Consider the following 22,091-nt stretch of genomic DNA (forward strand, 5'->3'; position numbering starts at 1 on the left):
TGATACAAGATGTGCAAAGGCTGACGTCACATTTTATTAGCCCCTTCCCCCCCATTTTCATGGTGCATTGCATTGTTGGACAACAGCGTCCATCATCCCCACTCTCTTAAACTGAGCCATTTTTGTCTGCATGCTTTGTTTCAGTTTTTTGAGTACATTTTGTCCGTTTGTGTGAACTAGTGTGAAAAATAAACACTCAAAACATGGTTACTAGTATTATTCAATTGGAATTCAAACCTGCATTAATATGTTCTTAAGTGTTTGTGTGATTTTCTATTGCTTTATTATACTTTAGCCTTTTCAGTTTTCATCAGAATTTATGCAAAATACTTAATTTACCATTTTTTCATAATTTTATTTTCTGCGGATTATAACATTGTTTTCAGTGTGGCTTTGTAGGTTAAGTTTGGTCTTTATGTTTTTCAAATATTTTAGCTTAACTTTTATTAAATATTTGATTGTAGTTTTAATGGTTTTGTTAGTGGTGCGACTTTCTTACAGAAACCTTAAGGAAATGTTTACAGGTTTTTAGGCTTTATAGGTTTTTACGCTAATGTATGTATGACTTGTTATACACACAACATAATAAATCATACACTGTATGTGGATAATGCATCTCATACATATGACATAAACTTTGGGCCAAATAGTTTTTATGCCACTCCATATGGCTTCTGTGCTTTTTAAAGGTATAAACAAGAACATATTTTAGCTATTTTATTTGTGTACACAAAAGGTATTTTGTCATGAACACAATCACAAATTATTTTTGAAGTATTTTTATATTTTTTTAAATTGTAGGTAGCATTTAGTATAAACGATCTGTGAGGCTGTACATTGTCACAGTTGTGCTTTGAGCTAAATGCTAACATTAGCATGCTAAAATGTTTACAATGATAATGCTAAGATGCTGATTTTTAGCAAGATGTTGCATGTTAACCATGTTGAACCATCTTAGTTTAGAATGTTAGCATGCTAACATTTGCAAATTAGCACTAAACGTCATTACTTTTGCAGATATTTGGTCATAAACCAAAGCATTGGACAACCTGAAATTTTGACCTGATGATGGAGCTACACATTAGCCTGCACATTAACAATAAACAACTATTTGATGTTGATGAATTTGTTCTACGAGTAGATGAGATCATTTGAACTCAGTTTTAGTTTTTTATTTGAGGTCACAAAAGTGTTTTATTACACCTAGTTTAGTCTTTGTTTAAGTTTGTTTGTGGCTCCTTGCGTTGAGTATGTGTCTATGTCTGCCTGCGTGTTGATTCATGGACTGAAAGGAGTGGTGGTGGAGGGTGTGACTCTGACACACACTGTATCATACCATCCAGGTGAGACAGTGTTTATAAAGCAGCAGCCTGACAGCAACACACACTTTAATACCGCAGATAACAGAGCTGAAAGAGTACTGACTGCCAGGTGAGCCTCACATCAAGAAATACAGTCAACTGGCTTTGATTGTATTTGATTGTTTCTGCTTGCTGACATTTCTTTGTTTTCTCATCGTCAGGTTCCAGACTTTGTCATAGGAGGAACACAACATGAGAACACTTTTACTTCTAGCTGGTAAGATTTCTTTTTTATTTTTTGTCTTTTGCTTTAATATTTCAATTTTTCTCTTAAGTGTCCTCTTTCTGTTACACAAAATTTGTCCTGCAACTTTCACCTTAAACTTTCCAGACCAGATGTTTACATTCATAAAGCATTGAGGGTTGACAGTATGCAGGTTTTCCGTCCAGCAAAACACTGCAGCAGATAATTACACTGTTCACTCCATTTTCTAGCGGAGAGGAGGAACTAAAGCTGCTGCAGTGATTGGTTGGAATAAAAACCTGCATACTCTCTGGTCGTGATGCCACATGTTTAAAGAGTTGTTAACCCTGAAAGGATTTAATTAGTCCGGGTCTGCTTCAGGTTCTATAAAAATGCATAGTTCTAGACACTATGACTTTGTCTAAACCACAACAAAGCATCCCTTTTTGAGTATTGTAGATACTTGTACTACTTGTATTGTAGCCTATGCTTCTTTTGGTGTCAGAATATGGTGAGTCTTTAGTTGGAAATAGGAAACTCCACAAAACCTTTCAGCATCATCTAAGGGATAGACAAAGAGCAAAACTCTTTAACTTGTGCTAAATTAATAGTTGATAGAAATTCAGCTAAATTATGGATCCTACCATGGTGATGGACAGAAGCTCTCATTGGTCCATCAATCTAGAAGGTTGGGTTTAGGCAAAAAAATAAAAACTAGCATGTTTAGGTTTAGAGATGGTTTAGTAAAAGTTTCATGTGATTAAGGTGAGCGTAATAATCTTGGAGGAACTATCCAACATTATTTATAATCTCATCTGTTTTGAGTAAAGCTTGATCATACGATATGTGCTGTATCTACAGTACGTGGTTTCGGTGCAGTCCCTCATTCGTCCAGGATTGTTCCATCGTAGAAAAGGTTACCTTTTCTAAGCTTTTCTACAAAAGTACATGGTTTCATTTTAAAATCAACACGTACATTGTGACAATAGTCACTGTTTTGTGTAACCTTTTGTGAAAAAGCTAATTCCATCCTACTGATGGAGAGAAACATTCATGTCAGTGTACATTATATGACGACACTGTGTTCACATTACTGTATGTATGGAGTTCAGCTGCAGTAGTGAAAAATGACTAGAGATGAATGGGGCTTTAAGTAGCAAGTGATAGGACTCTGAACTTTTCTAACCCTGATATTGCAAATATTTAGAAGGCCGTATTGGTTCGCTGGTCTCATGTGATCATTAACATCTACTTTAATATCTGGGTACTAGCTAGCTAACTATAATTAAGTAAAAAAGCAACTCTACAGATTACACAAGATTTCAAATATATTGTTGTATGTTTATCAGGTTTACAACAATCTTTACAAAAAATAAATCATTTTGCCAGAGAATAAGTGTCATAAATAGTAATTTTATGTTCTCACATCAGAAAAAATGTTTGCATGCTCTGTGGTTCAAGTGCTGTGCGCTGGAAAAATTAGAGCTGAACTTCCCTTTTCCAGACCATCATTATAGGCTTGGCCCTTCTTTCCTGTTTTGGACTGTGCTTGTATGTCATGATAAATATCAGTGTTGATTGTGAACTGGGGTATTGTTTTTAGTAAATACTGACAACGCATTGTAACGTTTAATTTCTTATTGTGCTGCCTTCCTCCCGACAGCCATAGTTGCAGTATCACAGGCCCAGACTGACTGCTCTCAAGGGGCTTGTTACCCACCCATCAATGACCTGCTCCTGGGAAGGGCTCACCAGCTCCATGCCTCCTCCACCTGCGGTCTCACAGGCTCCGAGGTCTACTGTACCCCATACCAACAGGTAGGAGCACAGTCCTGTGTTTAAAGGACATTTCATCTCTGCGGATCAAAGTTGTTTTGAGAGTTTGTGTTGCACTTTCAAACTATATTAGTATCAACCTCTAAAAACCCACTGCGATCAAATCTTAGTAAATCATCTTGATCAAGGGAGACTTCTCTGCAGATGAAGGCTGGTTGAAGATCTATTCAGTTAAGAATGTGGCAAAAGACATACCTGAATTCAAGCTACAGTTCGTGAGGCAGAGAAAGAGCGAAAGGAAAAGCATAAGCAGCAGCTTCAATTCTAAAATACTGATATTGGCCTTATGAACCCATAGCAGTCAAACCAGAGCACGTACACAGTCACTGCCTCAGCCAGCTGTGTTCACCCGGGCCACGCATGGGTCTCTACGTGGGGTTTGCACCGTCAGGAGGCGAGCGATGCACGGGTCATGGTGAACAAACGGATGTGCGGGATGGAGGCTGTGTTGGTTTTGGCCAGACTGCCTGCTGTCCATTTGTGAAACAGTCTGATTTCAGTGCCAGAGCATCATGTTGCAACTGTACTCTTTGACCAACGTCTGGAAAACCACTCACCAGCCCATTACTGGATTTAAATGCTGATTTTGAAATAAGACATTAACTGTCCAGAGCAGAGGACATGTAGTGTGCAAGAGTCAAGCCTGCAATGTTGCAATTTTTTATTTTTGAGATAAAATCTTTGTTTGCAATACAGATCAACTCTTTTTTTAATCAGGTATCATACTGAAGCTTGTTTTTATAAAATCCACTGAAACAAGTTAAACTGTACTGGAACTATGTTGAATAGTCTCAACCAACTGTTGAGTTGTTGGCAATAGTTTGGGACTACCAAATCTTGAAAAATTTGGTATTGTGTATCTGCTGTGCTGTCAGAATTCACCCAGACAGAGAGTTATTAAAAAAAGATATGTAATAGGTGCAGTATTTTAGCTTTGTAATAGTGTAATGATAGGAGGGATGATGCAACACAGGCCATGAGGGCAGCAAAGGTTGGGAGCTGGACTGTAGTCCAGCAGTTCCCAAACTACGGTCCAAGGTACCACAAGTAGTCCTTGAGGTTGAATGTAAAATCATCATCTGCGAAGTAACTAGAAACTCCTGCATTCAGATAAATGCAGTGGAGCATAAAGTACAATATTTCCTCAGAAATGTATTGGAGGAAAAAAAGAAGTCTCCCAAGGTGGAGATAAGTAGATAATTCAGTAAAGTTGAGTATATCATAAGTACTTCCAGCATTTCAAAATAATGACGAAGTACAGTACTTGAGTAAAAGTTACCACATGTAGCATTACTCTGCTGTAGAATAGAAAATTTCCTTTCTAAAAAAAGTTGTATTCCAACTTTCAGTGATTTTCATTATGATCTTCAATAATCTAAACTAAACCTAAAAAATCCAAATCCAACCTAAAAGACAGAGCAGCACTGAAAAACAGACAAGATAATGTTTGTGTCGATGTTGCATAACCTTCATACCTTCCAGTGTGTTGAATCTGCCTCAGGGAATGGATAGCTGTGATAGGCGTGGACTCTCTCCGATTGATCAACACTTTCCCTTTATTTTTTTTTTTACCTGAACCGCACCTCGTCCAGACAGGGAACGGCAGGAACACTCAGCTGTATCTCAGAGCTGACGCATATAATCAAACACACACGCATACATGACTACCAATGAAGACCAACAATGATAAAGATGAAAGCCCTCAAAGCCATCGTAGAAAACTAGTCAGATCTTGTTGGGTATGCTTCATCACACTGCCGCAAGTACCAGATTTCCTGACAAATAATTAAGTGTAAAAATCAAATGAATAAATTAAAATCCAAGCCTCTCTGGCAGACACACTGTAATGTTGATTGGTCTTGTGGCTTAGAGTTACCATGTCCTTATTTTAATAGTAATGTAGATAGTATTTGAAAGTAGTTTTGTAGCTGCTGCAGTATAGACTTAAAGTCCTGACAGATTTGGTGGGGTGGGACACCATCCGAGACTGATTCATTAGGTCTCCCATTTATGTTTTGCATTTTTTTGTAGTAATTTGAGGTTATTTTCATTGGGGTTGCTATGTCATAAATGTATGGAAAATGATCAATAGTTTTGATGTGTCCTATAAAAAGCATACATTTCTGATTTTATCAGAGGAACAAATCACTTTGGTGCAGTGTCAGATTTGCTACACATGAAATTTGTATAATTGAGGGTATTGGAGGGAAACTGGAAAGTCATCCTTGAAATCTATAATATACCCAAGCTAGCAAAGAACCTCAGCTTATTTTAGGCAAATTTTTAATGGGGCCCAAAAAATTTTGTTACCACATAACAATGCCAGCATTACTTATTCCAGCCAGAGGCCTTCTTGTTGACAGTCAAATATACCTGACATATCAAAAACAAATTTGGTTTAGCTAACAAATTTTATCATAATGTCCACTATAGACTTTATACCCTAACTAAAGAATCAAAAACACTTCAGTTGATGCAACAGTCAGCTGGCAACGACTAAATGCAAACAGTGTGTGTTTGCGCATGTGTTGGAGGTGACACACTGTGGTGCCAAAAGCCCCAAACCTTGGAGAAAAAAGCTGCCACATTGAATCACTTTTAACCTACATAAGTTAAGTTAGGCTTTACTGGGGTAACTGAGGTGAAGTAGTAGTAAAACTGACATGGACACACCCAAGTCTTTGAGAGGGTTAAATCTTTATCACCTGAGATTAGATAAGATTCGCCGTTTTGCAATGAGAAAAAAAAGATTTACACATTTAAAGTGGAATGCATTGAGGTTGAAGTGAGTTAGAGAACTATAGCAAAACTGGCATTTATATGAAAGCATTGCATATTATTACTTTAAAGCCATCAATAGCACTACAGAAGTCCTCAGTACTGTGTAATGATTTGCACTTAGTGGTAGATCATATCTCGGTGATAGGGTTTTACACAGCATCAGAAAAATGCTGCTGTGACTTTTTTTAAGCAATTTGCTGGAGATTTGAGGGTATTCGTAGGAGTTGTGGGAACATTGAGGTAAGAGATGTGAAATGTGGACACCAGGTGGGTGAAGGCTTTTTGATTTATTGACCACAATAGAATCTTTAATTCTGAGGTTTATTAGACACAGAGAGGCATGGTCAAGGTCCAAAGTTGGCAGCAGATTGACTTTCTGGCAGAAAGCAAATAATAGATTCACACACACATTCACAGATAGACTGAGGCTGCTTGTTATTAAGAGCAACATTTTCCAGATTTCATTTTTAGAGAGAGACCTGGTTGGTGCAGGTTTAAAAATGTTACCTACAATTCCTGCACCAACAATCACAACTGATAATGTTGGTTGGTGGGAAGCCAGTCGGGGATCATGTCTTTTTTGCTACATTAATGACTTCAGCTGATTGGACATTATTTTTGGACAAGGATGGAATCTGGTGAGATTAGGCTACATGACATTTATGCTTTTCGAGGTGATTACTGTGTCAGATTAGGTGATTGTTGTCCTTTAAATTCCTGCCGTTACTTGTCAACAAGACATATCAGATTACATGTTGAACTCCGACCAATAATAGCTTTTGGTGTTTTACAACCTGCATGGCGAGAAATGGTGATTGTTCAGGAAGGGCCAGACGTCCAGGATCAGGAATGTCAACCAAAGCATCACAGAGCATGTCATAAATGTCTAGACAGAAAGGAGACTTTTCTCTGTCAATGCAGCTTTTCACTCTGTTGGTGATGTTTTCATTTTAAATAACTAAGTATGACCAAAATTTGTTCCCTATACACAGATGGTGAACATCACTTTGTCCAGCTTTCATTCACAAAATCAGTCTATGTTATACCATCTAGGACAGGGCCATATAATAAATGTTTCCATATATTTGTGATAATATTGTTGGAGATGTTAAAGGTCCAGTGTGTAGTATTTAGTGGCAACTAGCAGTGAAATTGCACTTTGCAACCATTTGAATACCGCTCGCCTCACCCTCCCAATCCAAGTGTGTAGGAGAAACTTTGGTGGCCGCGAAACCCGCGAAAAACACAAAAGGTCCTATCTAAAGCTAGTGATTGGTTTATCCAATCTGGGCTACTGTAGAAACACGGCTGTGCAACATGGCGGCCTCATGGACCCACTCTCTATGTAGATAAAAACGGCTCATTCTAAAGTAACGAAAACACAACGATTCTTATTTTCAGGCGATTATACACTAATGAAAACATACTAATAAATATTACATTCCATTTCTGCCAATACCTCCTCCTAAATGTTACACACTGGACCTTTAAATATTGTTGTTGATATCACAGTCTTTTTAGGCACCTTTAATTTCAGATTTATGTACACTATATTTATGCATAGGGGAATGCAAGTTGCCTGAAGATATTGATGTTTTTTCATGATTGATTCACCTAGACAGAAATTTTTCCATGTGATGCTGTGATCCTTGCTGAATTTTCTTCACTTGACCATGCACTTGATGTGCTAAAGATGTGTCCGTCATGGTAGTTAAGGGGGCACCACCAATTTTACACATGAAGACCAGTTTACTCTCAGCCTGTTGAAACAGTTGTATAAGGGCTTCTGGAGGCACTTTGTCTTTTTTTTTCTTCTTTTCTTTTTTCTATAAACTGTATTAACGTCAACACACTAACAAAATGAAATAGAAATTTCACATATTGAGTATGTAAGGTAACTTAAAAAAAGATATAAACAATAATAAGAAAAAGAATAAAGACAAAGAAAAAACTCTGACATATGTGTCAAAATTGCACATAGGTGATTAAAAAGTTTTTTTTTAAATGTCCAGAATTATAGTGTTTATTGTAGAAAGTAGAAGAAAAGTAGAATATTAGTTAGGCATATATCATGTAGTATTTTCAGATTCATTTTTTTCTCTCTTGCCTTTGGAAGAGTTTTGTCAAGTCTGAGAAAATATCCCTGATGATGGGTTATCTCAGTTTAGGCTGGTTTAGAGACTACAAGAACAGAAACAGAAAACCTGGATTACAAACTGGAAGCGTGGTGTTTAAAAAGAGGTGGGCGTTTACTAGACCAAGGGGGTCTAATGAAAGACACAATGGAGTTGAATTATAGATATTATATTGAAATTGTTGGCCTCACCATTACTAGGACTGTCTCTGTGAAGTCCCCCAACTTTATAGAAGTGCAATACTAAATCATTGGAGTACCCCTTTAATGTCACTGTGTTTTGGGAATGAGGAAACATGCACAGAACAATTCTATAAATGTTTGAAAGGAAGCTGGAAAACAATTTCATGTTTAAAGATGGGCTTCACTTTCAGAGTAATATACCCTTTTAGCCAGGACCTGACCGGTGGAGAACAAATCTAAGCAATTTTGATTGTAAATTTGCATCCTAATGTGGGTGAGTGCGTTGAGACACACAGCTGGAGGGGAAACATTATTGAGGCCTTTATGTTTAACAATCAGCAGTCCAGAGGGAACTTTACCCTACAGGGAAAGCAGCCATGGTCAGTGTGCCAGACTGGCAGCCATGCCCCCGTATAAAGGGGGAGCTAATAAACATTGACTGGTGAAAGCAGCTGCCCAGCTGTCAGTGATCTGAGCACTTGTGTGGGGAATTACCCAAGTACATACATTCACAAACATACTGGGTGTCTTCATAAACAGCACACAGCTCATCAGAGGTGGAAAAACAGATCCATTACTGTAAATGTTAAAAGAAAAATTTCACCCAAAAATGGAAATGTGGGCATTATCTGCTCACTTTTATTTAATTCAGTACATTAATAAAAATGTGTGTGTTTGTTTGCAAATGTACATACAGACTTCACACGTGCTTTGACTGACTCAGTGGTCAGTAGACAATAACCTAAAATGTCATTCTTTGTATGAATTATTTCTTTAAAGCTATATTAAACATCTACACTGCCCTGCAAAGGCAAAAAACAGTAACTTCCATTACTGCCTTTTGCCTTTGTACAGAATACCTCACTACATGTGTATTTACACCACTGTATCTGCAGCCCTCTACATGTGTATGAATACCACTACATCTGTATCTCTCTAAATGTGTATAAATATTATACCACTATATCAATACTGCCCTACAAAGGCAAACTATAGTAACTGAAGTTACTGCTTTTTGTCATTGTAGTACAGTTGTTAAATTGAATTGTGTTGGTGGAAAAAGTCTGAATTTTACCAACTTCAAATTCTGTCAGGTGGACAAACTCTGTTTGTGTTTCGCAAATTTCATTTGGTTTCCCTGTGGTCCCAAGTCAAGTTCCACTGGTGTCAAAAAAAAAATGTATACAAAACATAGTCAGATTTAAACAAGGGCAGCACATTTTTCCTTCCTCATCTGTTACTGGGGTAAAGTTTCCCTCCAAGTTGTTGACCAGCTCAATCAAAACGCAATATAAAGCTTGGACTGTTAGTGATTCGGCTTCCCATCTGAGGCATATTGATTTTCTGTCCCTCTGGCAAATGTGTGACCTGCTCAGTAACACATCTTATCTACCTGGCATGGCAGGGAGGCAAAGAGACAAATTTGGAAGTTGTTTTTAGGTCCATGGGTCAGTTTCAAGACAAATACTTCCATACATACATACATCAAATATTACAATGTAACTCTGCAGAAAAGTCCATTGTTACTGATTTGTTTGTGGGGGTTTTTTTTTGTTCCTTAGAGGAGGATGAAGTGTTGTCCATGTGACTCCAGGAACCCAAATGGTCAGCTGGCCCACACTGTCCAGGAGGTCTTGTCCACTTCTGGACCAGATAGATGGTGGCAGTCCAGGAAAGGTGAGCAAAACAAAAAAAGGACAGAGTGAGAGAGAGTGAAAGAGAAAGAATAAAGTGAGAAAGTGAGAAAGAAAGAACTTTTCTATTGGCAGGAGTGAAATGGTACATTTCAAAGTACACCTTGCTATATAGCCATTTAGTTATCCACACTCTTTCCATTTGCTCTTCCACTTTCTGTCAGTAGAAGCATATTCTGAGCTGTCCTCAGCACCAGAGGACCCTGTAAACTGTAAACTGTGCTGAACAGTGTCATCTGACTGCATGAAAGAAAACAACATCAAATCTATCTGAAAACTGATTTAAACCAAATCAAAGTATGTTTTTGTGAACATCTGTTAAAAACTGTTAGTCATATGTAGTGTACCTGATGGAAATGCTCTTCTGCTGGTTTGTCCTGTAGAGTTGAGTCCAGTCACTCTCCAACTGGACCTCAACAATTTGTTCCAGCTTGACAACCTGGTGCTCAGCTTCAAGGTATGACACAGTCTGCAATCGCTGCTGGATCACATGAGAACCATGACTCTGTTCACTTCTATCTTTTCTGATTAAAGTTTGATGAATGTTGTGATGCATCTACATTTGAAAAATATCATTATTTGATAGTAGAATAGAAACACATCTCAGTACAAACACATTGTATTTGTATATTTAGTCCTCATACATACTTTATTCATTTTAAACCTGAAATGTTTTCTTTATTCATCTTTTCTGCTTTGCAGGGTCCTCGTCCAAGTGTCTTTGTTATAGAGAGGACACTGGATAATGGCAGGACGTGGCAGCCTGCTCTCTACTTGGCTACAGACTGTCAAAAAGCTTTTCCTGGCATCCCCACAACAACACCTCTTACCCTGGATCAAACATACTGCTACACACTGCCCCCTACTGGAGTTAACCCATATCAAGATCACACAGTAAGGACAAACAATCTGTTGTCAGAGACTGTTTTACCTCGTTTTCAGTCAAGGCTAATTATTCAAATGTTTTAGTTTAGTCAGATTATAAAGTACTATTTGCAGAACAAACACTATCACTAACATTATATAAGTTTTTATTATAATTACTTTGAAGGACTCTGGCAAACATTCAGCAACTTATTTGCTTTTATATTTTCTCCACTTTTCTCTTCTATTACTGAAGCATATTCTGAGATGTCCTCACAAGAAGACAAACATGGCATACATGTAAAACATACATTACAGTATTGTGCAGGTTTGCAAAATAAGAGCATAACATCCTGTGATGGAGAACAAAATGATGGTATATATGGTATAAATATATGTACATTTCTGTTCTCCAGATCCAGTTTAGTCCTCTGCGTCAGTATGCTTATGTCCCAGCTCCCAACAGCCAAAAAATTGAATGTAAGTCTCTGTCTTTCATAAATTACTGACGCAGTATAGACCTGGTCAAAGGTTGCAGCCCCTCTGATTGACAATTGTCTCATCCATAGATGTGTCTGGGTTAACGGGGCTGAGGGTGAGGCTGACAGAGCTTGGCGATGTGCCACATCTACCAGGCAGAGCTCTCAGTAGGTTTTACGCCCTGAAAGAGATGAGGGTGATGGGCAGCTGTATGTGCCATGGACATGCCAACCAATGCCTGCCAGAAGTCTACAACAACCCACTGTCCAACAGCATACAGGTATGTATGCAGGTGTTTTGGGGTTTGGTGGTTTTAATGGAAAAAGACAACTGTGGAGTAGTTGGTAGACACATTTTTTGCTTTATACGGCTAGCTTTTATCCTAAGCTATGCTAAACATATCCTGGACCTACAGTGTCTCTGTACTGCATGCTCAAATATGAGAGTGATATTGATCTCATCATTGGACTCTCGGTAAGTCAGCAAGCAAGAGTATTTTCCAAAATGCCAGTGTAATTTGAACTCCAGTTGTCAGCAGGTTTCCCTCTCACCAGAAAGTTTCTTGAACAACACTGAGCTGAAAATGATATACTGGTCAGAGGCTGCCCAGCGCATAAATGAAATAAGCAGAAATCATGACCCAGTTACTCAAGATAATCCACAGATTTGTTGTGAGCAGTTTCATGAAGGAACTACTTTCTTTCTACTGATAGTTCCTCCATGAAACTGCTCACAACAAGGGCTGTGGAGGTCTCCAAAACTCAGCATCTCACACCAAAACAATCTAGATGGATGAATAGCACAACAGATAAGAGGAAAACTATGTATTTTTGATTTTGGGGTGAACTGTCCCTTTAAGGTCCCAAAAACTTCTGGCTGCCCCTGACATTGATCCTTATGCATGCTCAAATTTTGCAAAAATTACTGTAAAAGATAAAAGATACTGTAAATTCAGCAGAGAACCTTCACCAGGTTTGCACGAGAGAGATAATACATTTTAAAATTTTCATTTATTCAACATGCATTTTCTTCTGCTGTAATTTATCTACTTTCCTACTTCACTATTCAGTTTTGTTGCCATCACAAGTTCCCAGAAACCAAAGTGGCATCTATTTTAAGTTTACCAATTTAGTTGGAAAAAACCCATAGGTATTTCAATTACAATGATATGAAACAAAAGAAAAACAGCAAATCATGACTAAATCATCATCAATTTGGATTTCATTCCAACTTTCAACTTGGTGAATATTGACAGGTTTTCATTGTTGGTGCAGGCTATAATTGAAATGAATTTCTCTTGAAAATGCTTGCTGGGATAGCTCAGGGATGTGATACCCATGTTTCTGGTATCAGTGGTCTGTAGATCATAGCCTGAGTGAATCATCTGACCTTTATATCTTTAATCTGTAATCTAATTAAACATCTCTTCTTTTTTGTGTCTCTTTGCAGGTGAATCCTCAGTGTGACTGCCAGCATAACACAGCAGGTGTGAACTGTGAACGTTGTGCTGATCTCTACAATGATCTGCCCTGGAGACCTGCAGAGGAGGGCAACACTCATACCTGCAAACGTAAGACTTCACCCATCCATGTTATGCTTCTCTCAAGGGTGATCTGTAACATCACCCAGATTTCTGAAGGCAGCCACCACAGCTGAGTGTGAAAGCCTTAGACAAAATACATACCAAAATACACTTCTCTGTGAGCCAACATATCTAATCAATGCAATAATGCCTCTCAAATTTGCCAATTTACCAAGATCCACATTACAAGAAGTACAAGAAGAACTTTTTCTGGAAAAAAATTAGTGACTATCAAAAAAATTGGTATTTTTTTGGTTTGGTTTGTTTTGTTATTGTCTTATGTTACCTTCCCCCTTCTCAAAATAAGTAACATCAGTGGTCAACCATATGGTCTGCCAGTACTTTCTTTTTTTATAAGACAGCTGTGCACACATCAAATGAAATGAAGGAGTAAAATATACAAAGAAATATCAGATATCCTAGACTGTTCTGGAGCCTTCATCATAACAGAGCTGGACAATATTGAAGGCTAAAACTGACCCATAATGTTGGCAATCCAATATATCAGTCCATTTTTTCTATTTGGTAGTTTTTTGTTTTGAAATTTTTGTATGTAAAGTGTCCTTGGGATGCATGAAAGGCCCTTTTTTAAATATTAACCCATACTGTGTATACTGTACACTAACCCCTTTGCCCTCTCCTCAGGCTGTGAGTGTAACAACCACGCCCAACGCTGTCATTTTGACCAAGCTGTGTATGAGGCCAGTGGGCGGAGGAGTGGAGGTGTGTGTGAGGGTTGTATGCACCACACCACAGGGCCGAAGTGTGACCAGTGTGCCCCAGGTTACCAGCCAAACCCCCGCAGCCGAATGGACCGTCCTGATGCCTGCACACGTAAGTGGTTCATTAGTGAAATGAAAAGCACTCTGAACTTTAAGTTAGGCCCTTCACACACCACTGCGTAGAAAGTGCAACACGTCAAAAATCTGACAGTGACATGCAGGATGAGGCGAAGTTCAAACTTAAACTTCAAGAAAATGCAAAATGTTTTCATGTAGACACAATCATGTTTGTGTTGCTGTGTTGCTGCCAGGCTGTATCTGCAGTGCTGAGGGGACACTGAATGGGGGCCGGTGTGACGACAGCACAGGCTCGTGTCAGTGTAAAGTGAACGTTGAAGGTCCCCGCTGTGACCGCTGTAAGAGAGGCTACTACGGCCTGAGCGCCTCCAACCCTCTGGGCTGCTCCAGTGAGTCATCAAACACCTTCATATCATAACACCACAGTTTTCTTTTTTCAGCTCTGTCTGTTTTCAGTTGGTTGGGGAAACGTATTCACTGCATGCTCCTGAATGTCATATACATAAGTACCCCTAATCCCCAAAGTATGTAGGTCACTGATCCTTACCAGTTTGGTGAAAGTCTATGTGTGTGTGCAAATTTTCTTATTAAAGTTGACCTGTTTATTTGTTAAATCAAATCTGTAAATCAAATTGAACATCATTTCATAATCTTTGGATGTGATGTTTTTCATTCCAAAATTCAAGGTATTAAATGTTTGACTTTTCTGTGGCTTCATATTGAAACCCTCTTTATACTACCAATAATATGCATACTGATCATCTGATCAAAGTGTCCAGTACTTCTTGCTAACACCGATGTTACCCACGCTGTCCAGGATGTTCCTGTTCTCCAGACGGGTCACTGTCAGATCTTTGTGACCCGGTGACCGGCCAGTGTCCCTGTCGTCCCCACTTCCATGGCCTGACCTGTGAAGTGTGTTCACAAGGCTACTGGAACCCATTCCTGTCAGGAAGCTGCGAACCCTGCGGCTGTGACCCCTCCAGGTCATTCAGTGATAATTGTGACCAGGTATGACCGCTACCCACACACACCCCTACAGCCCAGACCAAGGCGACATCTTCATATAGATGTTTTTGTCCGAACAACAGTGTGAAACCAAAAGATATTTCATTTACAATGATATAATGTAAAACAGAGAACAGCAGCAAATTCTTAAAAACAATTGAGAAGCTATAACCAGCGAATATTTGGCATTTTTGTTTAATAAATTACTTGATTGATCGATTATAAAAACTGTTGCTGATTCATTTTCAATTGATCCACTTATCAATAAATTGTTTCAGCTCTAAATTTAATATTCATTTTCTAAACTAACTCTGGGAATGATGGCAAACATTTCCCACAATGTGGGTGTGTTCCATCAACAAAACAGCAGATAAAATGTTCAATAAAATTTCAATGCTCTGTAAATTCTAGTAAATCATACACAGAAATATTTAGTAATCCCATATCAGTGAATATTAACAAAGAATGTGGATAAATGTTTAGGGGGGGCTTTGCAAATTGGTGATGAAATCTGAAAATAAGGACAGAAATAAGAACTTTATAGAATCCTGTATGCTGGGTTGATGTAGCAGCAAACTGTAGTATGGCAAAGCAAAAAGAGTTCTATAGATACAACCCTAGCATCTGTTTTATTATCATTCATGAATTTCTTAATGAAAATTACAGTTTTGTACAACATAACAATACTAGAACTTAATCTATGTACAACAAGAATTCATTAGGACTGTTACTACCACTGCTTCTGCTGCTGCTGCTGCTGCTGCTGGTAGTGCTACTGTAAATGTTTACTACTACTACTACTCTGTCCTCAGAGGTTGCAGATGTTGTGTTGCTAGATCATCAGCAGAGAATAAGTAGAAGGATTTGTAGCCAGAGTTTGTATCGAGTTTGTATTTGTCCTTACTGGTAATTACACTAAAATCAATTCTGTTTCCTTCTTTCCAGGTGACAGGTCAGTGTCATTGCAGACCAAGCTTTGGAGGCCGAACATGTACCGAGTGCCCAGACAAAACATACGGAGACCCTCTCATAGGCTGCCAACGTGAGTCAGCCCTCTTTGATTACTCCATTTATTGTTGAGAAGCCAGTTGTTGGATTCATGAGATGCAGTCATAATTCCATTGTAGTTTAGTTTGCTGTCTGAGTCATGGTAAAAAAATTACAAGTAAATATACATATTCTGCATTTCAATTCTACAACAATGCTATAACTTCATACTAATTGCATCCGCAACCTGGAGGCCCTACTGGGTGCAGCAATGAAGCAACCTTTTAAAAATCAAAATCAACATTTAAGTGTGTGGGTCTCTTAGGCTTTAAGCCCTCCAATCAGTGCTTGAATTTGTATATATTGTCTTCTGATCTTCTTGGCTCTTCCACCACAGCTTGCCGGTGTGATGCTGAAGGAACCCTTCCAGAAGTTTGTGACAAGCAGACAGGGGTCTGTTTGTGTCGGCCGGGCATCACCGGGGCTCGCTGTGACTCCTGCAGTCGAGGACACTGTGACTCCTTCCCTGCCTGCGAGACATGTCCCTCCTGCTTCTTCACCCTGGACGCCCAGAGACAGAACCTGAGCTTGGTTCTGGAGAGACTCTCCTTCAGCTTCCCTTCTACTGGTGATCTTGAAAACGTCTTGCCTAGCATCCGCAACCTGGAGGACCGCCTGAGCCTGATCCGGAACTCCGTCTCTCTTCCACCCAGTACTGCCAGACAGATCGATAATGCTCTGTCCCAACTTTATAAGCTCAGGTGGGGACTGCTGAGATCATCAGAGGAAAACATTGGATTTGGATTTTTTTTTTTTAATGGTTTTAATATGAAAACACTAATCAGCTCTTTATGAAGCTATCCGTCATTGTTCTGGATATGTTTTCAGACATTCATGAATGTCATTTCTTTACCTTATTCTCACTCTTGGATGGAAACTCACTAAGTTAGATTTCTTTTCTCACTGATGCCTAATTGAACAACTCTTGTTTTTGTCTCACAGGGACCAGGTGAACGAGGTTAACAATGACCTTTCACCCCTGGTGAAAACCCCTGGTCTGGACTCAGAGCTGGACAAACTGCAAGCTCTGCTGGTCCGCCTCACTTTGGAGTACAAAATCAAGAAAGATGCAATGGAGAACACCAACAATGCAGGTCAGAGACAAAGACACACCAGTCACTGCTACTCTCAGTTTTTTTTAAGAAACTTAAAATATGGCACAAACATACTTAATGCTGGTTTGAGCAGAATGTCTGACTGAACCATCTCACCATCTCCACCAATTTTTGTTTCTCAAACAGACATTCTGATATGGACAGCATAAAATATACTCATGTTGACTTTTTCTGTCCTATTCAGAAGGATTTTCTGCCATCCAGAAAGCCTATAATGAGTCTACAGATGCGGCTAAGAAAGTGGATGACAGCAGAAACACAGTGAAGGAGTCAGCTAATGCTAGAGAACAGACTGAGGACCTTCAAAACCAAATACAACCAGCCAACACCAGAGATCTTGACAAACTGAACGAGAGCATGGCCTCCCGACCTGACCTCACTCCTGTTGCCAAACAGGTAACAACTACCAGGCCTCGTTTCACCAACATGATGCTGTGACATTTCTTTTAGGAGGGAGATAGATTATGGTGTGTTTTGTGGCATGATGGAAACTACAGCTTTGAAATGTGTTTCAGTAACAAACATCTCCTTGATCTACTGATTACTTGGAAACATCTGCTGATTTGTAGTACTTGAAGAGATCATCAGTTATTTGAAGTGTAATGCTCAAACATTTCCATTTTGAGCCAGCATGTCTTCACCTTCCAATACGTGCCATCTTCTGTTCATGTCATTTATCTATTTATATATCTTTGTATTTATCTGCACCACTTTTAGTTTTCCTAGAAAATGCAAGTTGATAAAATGTCATTTTATCTCCTGGAGGTGGCACTAGAGTAAAAAGACCATATGGGCATAAACGCAAAAAGGGTGTAAGCCTTTCAGAGCATGAATATGATCCGAAAAGTGTATTATAATCTATTCTAAAGGGAAAGGGTTCATCGCCTAGGGAGCATAGATATACTCAGTCATTTTCAGTTAGATTTTTATACTTGTGTGTGTTACACAAGTGGACATTTTGGCCTGATGGTGGCACTAGAGGAAAGCTCAAAGGGCTTTTTCTTTTTATTCACTAAAATATTAGGGATCATTCACTACACATTTTGAGGGAATCTGGCTGGAAGTTGTTGAGATATTATTATATTGACATGCTATTGCAATTCATTGTGAATTGTATAACCCCCAATATCAAATGGCTATTTTGTTAAATGGGACCATAACTCCCAGATTTACCCTTTAAATCAGCATTTATCTGTGACTTTTCAGGTATGTGGCAGTGTTCGCTCAGAGCCCTGCACCCCTCTCCAGTGTGACGGTTTAGAGTTGTGTCCACCGAAGGGAACCCCACCTTGTAAAAAGGGGGAAAAGTGCGTGGGCGCCCTACCTCTGAGCAAGAGGGCTGATGCTGATGCTAAGGACGTGAAAGACCGACTGGACAAGCTCACTGGGAAGATCACAGAGGCTGCAGAGAAGGTGCACACACTCTCTGATGTTTATTTCACTTCTGATAGCTCCACTAGCACATCACTGTAACTCTATTACAAAAGCATGAGCAATTTCAGATTTTGTAAGAATACTATAGATTATTCTCCAATTATTAAAACAGTATACAGATTCTAAAGCATTATTTAAGTTCTTTTCAATTCCTTACAGCTCCAGGAAACACAAGAGACAACCAACCAGGTGAGACAGTCTGCAGAGAAGCTATTCAATACGATGAAGCAGACCAGAGACGAGCTAGAAGAAGACTTAAAAGAGACACGTGACGTTGTGAAAGCGCTCAAAGACTTCCTGTCAGGTAAAAATTGTTTTAGTGCAGAGGGTAGATGGATTAGTGGACTGATATATGGAAGGAACGTTCACTTGGTTTCAGTAATAATGACTTAATCAGAAGGTGATGCCACGGTCAGTCACTCCTTTGCCATTTTGCATCCAACTTTTCCTGTTTCTGCCTGCACAGACCCGTCTTCCAACCTGACCCACGTCCAGGAGGTGAGCGACTGGATCCTGAAAGCCAAACCGCCTCTCAGCCTGGTTGCTCTGAAGAGGAAGCTGGAGGATCTGAAGAATCTGGCAGCTAATCTACCAAATAGCACGGCCGTGTTGGACAAGGCCAAGCCGCAGCTGGACAAGGCCAGGAAACTGCTGCAGGAAGCCCAGGACGCCAGGTGGGCATTCACACTCCAGGGCCAGACTACTATTACTGATACTTAATGCTGTTTTCCAAAACAATTATCAACTTTGAAAATTCATAGCATTTAAAAAGCATTTTTTTGTTAATCACAGGATGGATATTAAAACAATTGATAAGAGCATGATGTACACAAAGTAGAAGATAAACTGTAAACAGTGAATGCTGTTTTAATGAAGATGCTGCCTTTTTCCTTTACTCTTTCTTGGCTATGTATAATGTGGTAAAAAGTATCCTTGTTTTTAGCATCAGAACTATTTTATCTTGACCTTTTTCTGCTTTTTGTAAGGTTTGGTTCAGAATAACAAATCCAAATTCCAAAATGACCAGAATTGTTACATTTAATCCAAAATGCAACAAGACCTCATACACAGACCCTATTGGTACACTCAAAGAGTTAATCTAGAGTTGACCTTACAGTTTTTATCATTGTAGTCTAGCAGAACAGAAATAGATTTTGAGGTCAAATCCAAAAATGTCTCTTTCTGAAGGTCTATAGGGCGCCCCTTCAGCCCTCAGAGTTCTCTGTTATGTCTTTGTAGTGATGATAAATGTCACACTGATGTAAAAAGATTTTTTCTCTGGTTGCATATTCACAGGGACACGGCACTGGGAGTAAAGGCCGACGTGGACGGTTTGCTGGCAGGCTTCGGCTTGGCGGAGGGCTCCCTCTCTGACCTGGAGGACAAGCTGCAGAACAGCATGGATCTCTTAGACAACCTGAACAACAGCCTAACTAAGGTAGGAAGCATGGATACATCAAACAATGGATGACATGGTGGCCCATTTATTCCAATAAAAGCTGCTCGCCAAGCATTACTGAGTTTTAGAGTGGTTCTCTTCATGCAGGCCAAAGACCAACTGAGCCCAGCAGAGAAGGCTCTTGATGATGTATCGACACTGATAAAGCCAATGAAACCTCAACTGGATGAGCTCAAAGACCTGCTGCAGAATGGAGGCCAGCAGGCCCAGGATGCACAGGAAAATGCAGACAAAGCGGAGGATGAAGCAGCTACTGCAAATGAGGTGAGAGACCTGCTGTAGCTGTTCTATTTTGAAATATGAACATTGACTTTTACAAAGGACAGGTTTAGAATAATAAGATTATAGCTATCAGTAGTCTTCAGTGTCTTAAACTGCAATGTTGAGGGGGGCGGGGTTGTTGCCACAAGAACTTGGTCAACCCCCCCCCGTATTAATATACTATAAAGATTAAAATTTACAATAACATTTCAATAACGAGTTATGGTCCTTTGACAGTGCATTTCAGTTGCACATGTCTGCATTTAGCGTGTCATCTTCATAAATGTACTAATACAAATGTGTGTGTGTTTGCAGGACCTGTTGTCTTTGGAGAAGCAGCTGGATCGTCTTAAAGACGAGGCTGCAGCCAGAGAGCCAGGTGAAGAGGCCGGGCCAGTGGGGGAGCGACTGGCGACGCTGCAGCAGGATGCTGGAGCTCTGGCCAACACCACTGAAAACATGATGAAGGCTCTGGAAGGTAATACAGCAAAACCACACCACCACAAGTCTGTATTTAAAAAAAATAAATGCTTGATAAATACAGCTGAACTTAGTAATTTTTTCCTCCTCTGAGTCTGACTTGCCTATTGCCTCTGCCTCAGAGGTTATAAGTAGGCTATTTGGGGTGAGAAGCCCATGAAAAAGAGGAAATTTAGGCAGACAGTAAACTTGCAGAAAAAGACACCGAAAAGTTTTTAATATTTTGGATTTTTTCTTTCTTTTTTTATTCACAGTATCTGTTAAATTCCATTTGCTGTGACTTTTATGACGATCTAAATGATTTTTTCTATTGGCTAAATAAATATTTTTTTAAGTTACTTTTTCTTGGTCTTCAGATAGACAATTTAAAGATATTGTGCCTAAATGACGCAATATGTGTCACATGTAACATCCAGTTGTAGAAAAATTAATTCAAAATTTAAATCTCCCAACTCGCAGAAAAAACACAGAGGAAGTGACCTTTGTGTCATCAGTTGGAGCTCTGGTCCTATAAAGGGATGTTAAGAGATTTTCAGTGTTTGTATTAGATCCCAGGTCAATCCCAGGACTTTTATCTTTTTCCAGGTAAGGCAGATTCCCTCAGGTTTCTGCAGAACGAGATCCTTCAGAAGTCAACAAAGCTTGAAGGACTTGATGCTAAGCTTAAAGACCTTGTGGCAAAACTTCGAAAGAAAGCCAACGACCTCAGCACCTGCCAGGGCTGAAAGTCACCAAGCTGCCCTCTGAGCAGCATCTGCAGCTGCTGTCACTACAACACTTCATACCAGCCTTCAACCTTCTACTGGCCGAAAAAGTCTTCAATTTAGAGAATTCTTGCAATTCCACTGCAATAACTCTTCATTGCACCTCTTCTCTGGCAGTTATCAAAGAACTGTAGGAAATCATTATCTGGGCTTGAATGAGGTTCAGGGAGATGTAAATGACTACTATTCATAAATAACTTGAGAGTTAAAGATTAGTGATAAGTAACAATGGAAATGTAGAGGAGTGAGGGGGTTCCTTTAATGATGATACTGTAGGTTCCATTTACTCATCAGAAATCCACAATGTGGACTGTGTTATACAGGCACATATCAATATTTAGTCAAAAAACACTATGGTATTGTGAGTTTGTCAATATAATTTTCATCATTTAGCATTTTATCTAGAAAAAGGCCACAGCTTCTAACTTTCTGACAGCTCTGCAAAAGCCAACATAAACTTTTATTTGTCAGCAGCAATACACTCCACATTGAACATTGCACCACAATTATTGTATTTGTCAGAACTGGAGAGAGGGTGAATTCTACATTATTTATTTGTCTGTTTTTCATCTGCTGTTTGTACAGAATCCACAGTATTTAATTAAAAGCCTGTTAATACTTTGA

The 22,091-nt window shown here is 39.2% G+C and overlaps 1 protein-coding gene and 1 long non-coding RNA gene across 4 annotated transcripts; one reads left to right on the plus strand and one right to left on the minus strand.

Annotated features, from left to right (window-relative positions):
• The first annotated feature begins 1,323 nt into the window (after positions 1–1,323).
• Positions 1,324–22,091, plus strand: lamb3 (laminin subunit beta 3). Of its 3 annotated transcripts, none has more exons than XM_044212609.1 (23): positions 1,324–1,431; positions 1,530–1,578; positions 3,209–3,363; positions 10,042–10,156; positions 10,557–10,630; positions 10,876–11,067; positions 11,454–11,517; positions 11,607–11,797; positions 12,967–13,087; positions 13,745–13,933; positions 14,133–14,288; positions 14,717–14,910; positions 15,853–15,949; positions 16,292–16,655; positions 16,897–17,048; positions 17,254–17,465; positions 18,276–18,482; positions 18,663–18,807; positions 18,970–19,177; positions 19,800–19,941; positions 20,050–20,226; positions 20,539–20,701; positions 21,289–22,091. In XM_044212609.1, the coding sequence occupies exons 2-23, from the start codon at positions 1,554–1,556 to the stop codon at positions 21,426–21,428; spliced, it is 3,483 nt and encodes a 1,160-aa protein (XP_044068544.1). In that variant the 5' UTR covers positions 1,324–1,431; positions 1,530–1,553; the 3' UTR covers positions 21,429–22,091. The 3 variants fall into 3 exon arrangements, with proteins under 3 accessions (XP_044068544.1, XP_044068551.1, XP_044068558.1); XM_044212616.1 differs by having other exon boundaries at positions 1,333–1,431; positions 1,523–1,578; XM_044212623.1 differs by lacking the exons at positions 1,324–1,431; positions 1,530–1,578; positions 3,209–3,363 and adding an exon at positions 6,780–6,800.
• On the minus strand, positions 6,809–10,946 carry LOC122883701. The gene is made up of 3 exons (XR_006379696.1): positions 10,822–10,946; positions 10,521–10,651; positions 6,809–10,123 (listed from the first exon to the last, which is right to left on the minus strand). It is a non-coding gene; the product is annotated as an uncharacterized LOC122883701 (long non-coding RNA).

Source organism: Siniperca chuatsi, linkage group LG2 (assembly GCF_020085105.1).
Source record: "Siniperca chuatsi isolate FFG_IHB_CAS linkage group LG2, ASM2008510v1, whole genome shotgun sequence".
NCBI lineage: Eukaryota > Metazoa > Chordata > Actinopteri > Centrarchiformes > Sinipercidae > Siniperca > Siniperca chuatsi.

Excerpts from the sequence above, each read along its gene's own strand:
- lamb3 (XM_044212609.1), top strand. The coding sequence starts at position 1,554 with ATGAGAACACTTTTACTTCTAGCTG. Across the intron at positions 13,934-14,132 it reads CCGTCCTGATGCCTGCACAC|GCTGTATCTGCAGTGCTGAG; the intron begins GTAAGTGGTTCA and ends TGTTGCTGCCAG. Across the intron at positions 16,656-16,896 it reads TCCCAACTTTATAAGCTCAG|GGACCAGGTGAACGAGGTTA; the intron begins GTGGGGACTGCT and ends TTTGTCTCACAG.